Here is an 8,684-nt window from a genome sequence, read left to right as displayed (position 1 = left end):
CCGTTCAAACTCGTTAAAAATCGGTGATCCGATTTGATATGAAAACCGGTTTCTCAAATTCAAATTAAAATATAGATTGATTGCATATTTGAAAAAGCTTTCAAAAAGATCATAATATTTTTAGTATCTATTTAAATAAACAAGATTTCATTATATTTTATATTATTTTTGAAGTTTTGATTTTATTTTTATATCATTTTTAGATTCTAACAATGATATAAAGTTTTATAAAATTATTTTATATTTGTATAGTTACTTAATTTAGTTAATTTAAACTTAGATTAAAACTTAAAATCGTTTAAACCGATCTGATCATTAATCCAGCTATAATACCGTGTCGATGTTCGGTTCGGTTTTCGAAACATCACTTTCTACCGTAGATCAAGGAAAAGAGAAGTTATCACAACCACTCCAGGTCCGAAAAAAATGGCTTCGTGGTCGAGTTAACCAATACTCCGGTTTAGAGGTTAAGCCGATAGAAGAGCACAGCTTGGTATGAGCCGACGAGACCAAGCGAACGCCGTTGGGGAGAAAAGTCCTCGTCTTCTCTCTCTTTTCGCACTTGTGCAAATGGATCCGTTCTTTGTTTCGAGCTAAATCTGGGCACAAACGGGAAACATTTATTCTTTCTTCTTCGGATAAAGTTGAATCGGATCCGTAATCGATGGAGGAAGAGAAAGGTGCGGTTGCGCAGAGCTTAATTGATGTAGTGAACGAGATTTCGTCCGTTTCCGAGTACCGTACAACGGTGAAGAAGCTCTGCAGTAATCTGGCGAGGAGGTTGAAGCTGCTTGTTCCGATGTTCGAGGAAATCAGAGAGAGTAACGAGCCGATCAATGAAGATACGTTGAAGACGTTGGTCTCCTTGAAGGAAGCCATGTCCTCGGCGAAGAATTATCTTAAATTCTGCAGCCAAGGGAGCAAGATTTATCTGGTTCGTCTCTATTTTTTTCTCGATTTTAGATCTGTGCTTAGAAAGTAGAAGCTGATTGATGATATAGTTTAAGGAATTGTTCTTCCATCGAGTGAGCTGCTTTAGTGTGGTAGATATCTTGAATCAACTGCAGAAAATTAGTGTGGAGAAGGAATCAGGCTTGAGCATGTTAGATTTTGTGTTTTAGCTGCTTTGTGACTTGATGATGTATCTGATTTATGGGAAGTTGTGGAAGCTTTATGCTCTGATCACGTTTGATTTTGATATGAGAGATCTTCTTGCTCTGTCTGTAGGTCATGGAGAGGGAACAAGTGACAAGTAAATTGCTGGAGGTTTCAGTTCAATTAGAGCAATCTTTGAGCAAGATTCCGTATGAGGATCTTGACATCTCCGATGAAGTTAGAGAACAGGTAAGTACTATAACAGAGAATAGGATCTTCAGCGGATATGTGCACATTTTGATGGCGTTTTTTTTTTCTTTTTTTTTTTTTGCAGGTTGAGTTAGTTCTCAGCCAGTTTCGGCGAGCCAAAGGAAGAGTAGATGCATCAGACGATGAACTGTATGAAGATCTTCAGTCACTGTGCATCAAAAGCAGTGACGTAGATGATTATCAACCTACCCTGCAGCGGGTTGCTAAGAAGTTACATCTGATGGAGATTCCTGACCTAGCTCAAGAATCAGTGGCTCTGCACGAAATGGTTGCTTCGAGCGGTGGAGATGCTGGTGAAAGCATTGAGGAGATGGCAATGGTACTTAAGCTGATTAAGGATTTTGTGCAGATAGAGACTAACAATAGCGAGGACCAGAGTGCTGGGGTAAACTCGAGTAGCAACGGGCAAACTTCTACGGCTGCGAGTCACAAGATACCGGTGATTCCTGATGATTTCCGCTGTCCAATATCTCTGGAAATGATGAGAGATCCAGTTATCGTTTCAACAGGGCAGGTAAAGTTGCAGTTTCTTCAAATTTCTTTAGGTTCTATAATCTTTTCAGATTTAATTATTGAAGCATGTTCTCCTCTGTGTGTAATAGACCTACGAACGCACCTGCATTGACAAGTGGATAGAAGCTGGGCATTCGACATGTCCAAAAACACAGCAGGCGCTAACAAGCACAACCCTCACACCCAACTATGTTCTCCGAAGTCTGATAGCTCAGTGGTGCGAGGCCAATGATATCGAGCCTCCAAAACCTCCGAGCAGTTTAAGGCCCAGGAAAGTATCATCCTTTTCCTCCCCAGCAGAAGCAAACAAGATCGAAGATCTTATGTGGAGGCTGGCTTACGGAAACCCTGAGGACCAACGATCTGCAGCTGGAGAAATCCGCCTCCTCGCAAAACGAAATGCAGACAACCGTGTGGCCATAGCTGAAGCTGGAGCCATACCTCTTCTCGTTGGCCTCCTCGCAACTCCTGATTCTCGTATCCAAGAACATTCGGTAACAGCTCTTCTAAACCTCTCCATATGTGAGAACAACAAAGGAGCCATTGTCTCTGCTGGAGCTATCCCTGGTATAGTTCAAGTGCTCAAGAAAGGAAGCATGGAGGCTAGAGAGAATGCAGCGGCCACACTTTTCAGTCTCTCCGTGATTGACGAGAACAAAGTGACTATTGGTGCCTTGGGAGCAATCCCACCGCTCGTTGTACTGCTCAATGAAGGTACACAAAGAGGCAAGAAAGACGCGGCTACTGCACTTTTCAACCTCTGCATATATCAAGGAAACAAAGGAAAGGCCATACGCGCAGGAGTGATTCCCACATTGACGAGACTCTTAACAGAGCCCGGAAGCGGAATGGTCGATGAGGCGCTTGCCATTCTGGCGATTCTCTCGAGCCATCCCGAAGGGAAAGCAATCATAGGATCATCCGACGCAGTCCCGAGTCTAGTGGAGTTTATCAGAACTGGATCTCCTAGAAACAGAGAGAACGCTGCTGCGGTTCTAGTCCACCTCTGTTCTGTTGACCCACAACATCTGGTCGAAGCACAGAAACTCGGTCTCATGGGTCCATTGATTGATTTAGCCGGAAACGGGACAGATAGAGGGAAAAGAAAAGCAGCTCAATTGCTTGAACGTATAAGCCGTCTAGCTGAACAGCAGAAGGAGACGGCAGCACAGGCACAAAACACAGAAGAAGCTGAACCAACACATTCAGCATCCACCACAGAAGCTGCTGATACTTGAGTTGTTTTTGCTTTGGTCCCTATGGTCTTTTATTATTCCCACTTCTCCTTTCTCGTCTCCTACTCGGTCTTCCTTCGAGGTACGCTCCAATGTAGATGGCAAAAGCAGCAAATGGCCTCCTTGTCCGACATGTTTTAACTTTATGGTGTTACCTCTGCAAGGACGGAGCTATCCGGTCCTGAGGAGAGAACAGCAAATATGCATACATACACGTCAACTTGTATCATTGTAACACTTCAATGTTTGTAATCGTTTCCACCAGCTTTATTGGTTTTAATACAAGAAATGGGAATTTAATTAGAATAGGGTTCGGATCAGTAACCTCAAGCTTATATTATACGGCCCGAAGCAAATGTTTTCTTTGCATTATAGAAGGGACGTGCCTGGTCATAACCTTCCTGTATATACGCATACACGTAATTCTATTTTATCTTGAACATATGCACAACATTTGTGTTTTTTTTTTTCACTGAAAGTTCATTGCTGGTATTAAAAGAGACGGTCTTGAGTCTTACAAAGCCAAGGAAATAAAGACAAAAACAGAACCCAAGCAAACACATAGCTTACTTGTGACTTCTGTCCATAACATTCCACTAAAAAACGATAGAACCCCATAACTGTACGAACTACGCGATCAAAGCTCTACATCTGTCCACTTCAATTACTTCCTTCAGCCAAAATGGAGCACCGGAGGCCACATACGATTGTACTCTCTGCTCTGATGTTACACTCTTCGCAATCAGGAAAGCACATTTATTTGCCACTCTAGACACAGCTGACCGCTCCCAATCTTTACATCTGCTCAGAGCCTCACGAATCTCCACACCAAAAGCTCTAAAAGAGGGCCAAGCTTTCAGTCTTTTCGCTGCACCTACCATCTCAGAAGCCTCAGTTTCAAAAATTACCTTCTCCAAGTGATGAGACCCAATTCTCTCTGCTGCCCACACTATTCCAATAGCTTTTGCCTCTGCAGATGATCTAATCCGGCTAAACCTCTTCTACTATGTACCACAACCTCTCCTCTGCAGTTTCTTACTATCCACGATGCCCCAGACATTTGATTTTTTCTTGACCACGACACACTGATATTACATTTCATAAAACCAGTTGCCGGAGCTCTCCAAGGTTCCTCTCTTTGTCTACTACTCAAACTTCGTTCCTCTTTTAACCCTTTTTGCGCCTCAAACCATGGTCTCGCATCATCTTGGGCTTTAGCAACTGTCTCATCAGCTGAGAACTCTCTCCCTTCAACACAGAAAACATTTTTGTTTTTCCAAATTATCCATAAGATCCAAGGGAACACACGAGTTAACTCCTCCCTGATGGATTTGTTTTTTCCCATCCTCATCAAATAGTCAAAATTCTCAAACAAATTTCTGTTCTCAAATCCACTGCGTGGAAAGGGAAATCCCGACTGTGCCCAAACCAGCCAAGCTACTGGACACTCGAAAAGAACGTGGTTAATTGATTCATCTTCTCTCCCACACCTTTGGCATCTAGAATCAGTTTTCATTCCTCGTGCTATCAGCTTTTCACCCACAGTTAAGGCATTGGATAAAGCTTTCCACATAAATTTTTTTAATCTTCGGAACAGTGTTAACTTTCCAGACCTCACTCCTCAAACCGTTCACTGATGGCTGTGTTAACGCTTCTCTCCTCACCTCTGACTGATCAATGTTACAAGCCAACCAGTATCCCGATCTGACTGTGTAGGCTCCACATCTATTATTGACCCATTCAAAAGAGTCCTCCTCATTAACAGCTGGTTTCAGTTTCAAAATTAACTCTATGTCCTTTGGAAAGAAATTTTCTTCTAACTTCCCACGATCCCATGTCCTTGTTTGAGGATTAAGGAGGTCACATACTCTTAGATCAAGGTTGAACAAAATCGGCTTCCTCATAGGTGCTCTTGGTTCACTATCAAAAATCCAAGTATCCAACCACACATTAATGCTTTCACCCGAGCCTACTGATCTTCTTAACCCCTTAGACAGAAGCTCGCGACCGAACAGTATGCTTCTCCATGCATAGGATAGCCTTGACCCTAGATTCGCTGATATAAAAACACCATTTGGATAATATCGACTACGCAAAACCCGAGCACAGAGAGAGTCCGGTTCCATCAATAGTCTCCAACCTTGTTTAGCTAGTAGAACCTGATTAAATTTTTCAAGATCCCGAAAACCCAAGCCGCCATTCTTCTTTTCCAGACACATTCTCTCCCATGAGACCCAATGTATCTCTTTTCTTTCCTTCCTGGGCATTCCACCAAAAGTTGGTCATTGCACTGGTTAGATTTTTACAGGTCATCTTCGAAAGCTTAAAACATGACATAGCAAAAACAGGCATCGCCATAGCCACAGATTTCAGCAGAACCTCCTTCCCTCCAGCCGATAGGAACCTTTTATACCATCCATTGAACCGCCCTGTCATCTTTTCTTTGATATAGTTAAGCATTTCAACCTTGGAACCACTAAAATATTCGGGTAGTCCAAGATATTTTCCAGTTCCTCCTTCACCAATAATGCCAGTGATCTCCTTAATCTTTAAAATCATGGGTTCTGCTACCTTCTTTCCAAAAGTTATGGCTGATTTGTTGAAGTTTATCATCTGTCCTGACGCTTCCTCATACGTTTTCAAGATCTTAACCATCGCTCGGGCTTGAGCTTCATCGGCTTTAAGCAGAAGAAAAGAGTCATCTGCAAACAACAAATGATGAACAGAGGGTCCATTCTCAGAGAAACTGATCCCGCTAATCTCTCCATCATGTTCTGCTTTTTGTAACAAATGTGAAAGCCCTTCCGTACACAGATCAAACAAAAAGGGCGACAAAGGGTCTCTCTGTCGTAGACCACGCTTTGGAGCGATGAGACCTTGGGCTTCACCATTGATCAGAACCGCGTAGGGGTGACTCACTTTACACAGAACATGACCCAATCACAAAATTTTGCATGAAACCCCAAAGACTTCAATAAAGACTCCAGATAATTCCACTCTATGCGATCAAATGCTTTAGACATATCAGTCTTAATAGCCATGAACTCTCTTGAAACCCGATCATGAATTCGCAGTCCATGCACCATTTCGTGTGCAATAATAATGGTATCAGAAATTAAACGCTCAGGGACGAAAGCCGACTGAGTGGGTGACACAGTAACCTCCAGTAATGGCTTCAGTCTTGCTACCAAGATTTTTGAGATTATTTTATACAAAACAGAGCATAAACTTATGGGTCTCAGGTCCACCATATCAGTAGGCTCTGTTATCTTCGGTATCAGGCTTATAAGAGTGAAGTTCCGTTCTGGCTGGAAAGAACCGGTTTAAAAAAATTCCATTACTTCCCTTGTTACCTCCTTCCCTAAGATGCCCCAATACTGTTGGAAAAAACGGCCATTCAAACCATCATTCCCTGGAGCGCTCGAAGCTTTAATGGAAAAGACGATTCTCTGACTTCCTTCTCTGTTGCATCCCGAATGAGTTTCCGATTCATCTCCTCTGTAAATTTTGATTCGAAACCCTGAAAAAATCTATCCAGATTTTCAGGTTCCGTAGATGCAAACAGCTTGTCAAAATACAAGGTAGCAACCTTTCCCATCTGCTCATTGGAAGAAACCTCACGTCCTTCTTCATCAGTTAATTTGGAGAGTTGGTTCTTCTGTCTAGTTGACTTCACTGAGGCGTGAAAAAAACTCGTATTGTTATCCCCAACCACTAACCATTTATCACGGGATTTTTGCTGCCAAAATTCTTCTTCCTCTCTAAATGCCTTGCCAATCTCTGCCTTCAGATCTCGAATGTGATCAACACAGTCAGCTAAATTCTTATCTCCAAACTTCACTTCCACCTTAACCTCTTTTTTCCAAAGAAGGGCCAAACCTCCACTGTAGCCATCAGGCTCCACCGCAAAGACTTTATCATAACCTAAAGAAACTTGTATATCAGTAACCGAAACTCTCTGTTGCTTTGTCTCCATCAAAAACAAAATCTCTGGGAAATATTTTTTACGTATTTCCTTAAGACGGGGAATTGTCAAGTCTTGAGACCGTCCCAAGCCTTGGCAATTCCAGCTCAGAATCAGCATTATTGATTCGGTAGTCCCCCATTTGGGACCACCTCTGATTTTGCTTGCCTTACAATTCTCAAAAAACTCCCGCCACTTCTTCTGCCCGTCTTTTTGATTCCCTGATCTTGTTTTCTTCGCCATCATCCACTACATCTTGAGCAGGATGGCCCAAAGGCTTAGTCTTAAACTTTCTCATCCTCTTTGAAGGCCTTTTACGTCCTCCCATTCCTTTAGAAAAAGATATCCGGAAGATCTAGCACTGACCATCCCTGCGCTAAAACCCGTCGGACATTCAAAAAAGGACTGACAAGATGAACCACTGTAACCAGATTCTGCCACTTGAAACTCTCTGACTCCTCCTGGCGTGAATCTACTTGCGTTTCTCATACCATCAATTGAGTCATTTTTCTCTGTTTTCCTTTGCTCTTCCTCTGCGCCAGAAACATTGAAAACAATACCCTTGTCTTTGTTAACATCAGTAGTGATCTTAGGAGGAGGTTCCAGTCTCAAAATAGTCTTCTGTCGAACATATTTTTTCACCCTCTCTTTTCGAACACTTCTCTCCCCACCTTCAGATGCTAAGATGTATTCTCGCATGTTTTGTAAGACCTCCGGATTGATTTTCAGGCGCCCTGTTTCCTTATCAACACCAATCTGCTCATCAGTCAATACACCAAAAAGCGGATCATCACTCGGGATCGTGACCACCAGTCTCTGTTTTTCTTTCTGTATTCTCTGTTTCTACTCAGCTGCCTTTTCCCGTCTCGCCTGAATTAGCAGGGGGCATTTGTCCTTCTCGTGTGTTAACCTCTGGAAATTATAGCACCGCCGTTGCAGACGTTCAAAGTCATACCAGATTGTTACTGATCCACCACTAGGTAGATTGACCACTTTGGATCTCCTCACAGGCCTCGATACATCAAAGAAAACCCGAACCCTTACATAATCATGACTTTGGGGTTTGTCTGGATCAAAAGCAACTTCATCAACTTCCCCAACTAGATCTCCTAGGGAAGTAATGGATTCTTTGGTATAATGGTTTACTGGAATGTTATGAATCCGAACCCATACCAGCAGATACTTCAAATAATCTTCTGGAGGTTGCTCCATCCACCTACCTATCAATGATGATGCTCCACTCATTAAAAATCCACACTCTTCTCCTCATAACTTCTTCCAAATCATGTTCGTACTTAAAAACAGACTGGAACGTTGTCTTGGATAAAGATATCCCACGAACCCTATCGTACACTTGCCACTTCCTAGGCATATCCAAAATAAGATCACTGATCTTCTATTTCTCCGGGTTTAGAACTCTTCCCATAATGCTCATCTTGTTTCTTTCAATAGCACTAAACTGTTGGAGATCCGGGAGGTTAAAAGGAACCTCTTCCTCTTCTAAAGACATGGATTCAAACACCTTGTCAATATTCATCTTCAAAAAACTCAATAACCACTCCAGCGCCAAACTTTGTTCTTCGTGTTCTTCAGAGGAAAAGACGGCT

The 8,684-nt window shown here is 42.4% G+C and overlaps 2 protein-coding genes across 2 annotated transcripts; one reads left to right on the top strand and one right to left on the bottom strand.

Moving 5' to 3' along the window:
* Nucleotides 1-479: 479 nt before the first annotated feature.
* On the top strand, nucleotides 480-3,416 carry LOC106310349 (U-box domain-containing protein 13). The gene is made up of 4 exons (XM_013747580.1): nucleotides 480-934; nucleotides 1,228-1,344; nucleotides 1,430-1,879; nucleotides 1,968-3,416. Exons 1-4 carry the CDS (start codon nucleotides 665-667, stop codon nucleotides 3,114-3,116), a joined length of 1,986 nt encoding a protein of 661 aa, XP_013603034.1. The 5' UTR covers nucleotides 480-664; the 3' UTR covers nucleotides 3,117-3,416.
* Nucleotides 3,417-7,371: 3,955 nt separating this feature from the next.
* On the bottom strand, nucleotides 7,372-8,289 carry LOC106334538. Its single transcript, XM_013772838.1, has 2 exons — nucleotides 8,044-8,289; nucleotides 7,372-7,833 (listed from the first exon to the last, which is right to left on the bottom strand). Exons 1-2 carry the CDS (start codon nucleotides 8,287-8,289, stop codon nucleotides 7,372-7,374), a joined length of 708 nt encoding a protein of 235 aa, XP_013628292.1.
* Between the last annotated feature and the right edge of the window lie 395 nt (nucleotides 8,290-8,684).

The sequence above is a fragment of the Brassica oleracea genome, chromosome C1 (genome assembly GCF_000695525.1).
Source record: "Brassica oleracea var. oleracea cultivar TO1000 chromosome C1, BOL, whole genome shotgun sequence".
Lineage (NCBI taxonomy): Eukaryota > Viridiplantae > Streptophyta > Magnoliopsida > Brassicales > Brassicaceae > Brassica > Brassica oleracea.
The sequence above is the reverse complement of the archived record's forward strand: the minus strand, read 5'-3'. Positions and strand labels throughout refer to the sequence as shown.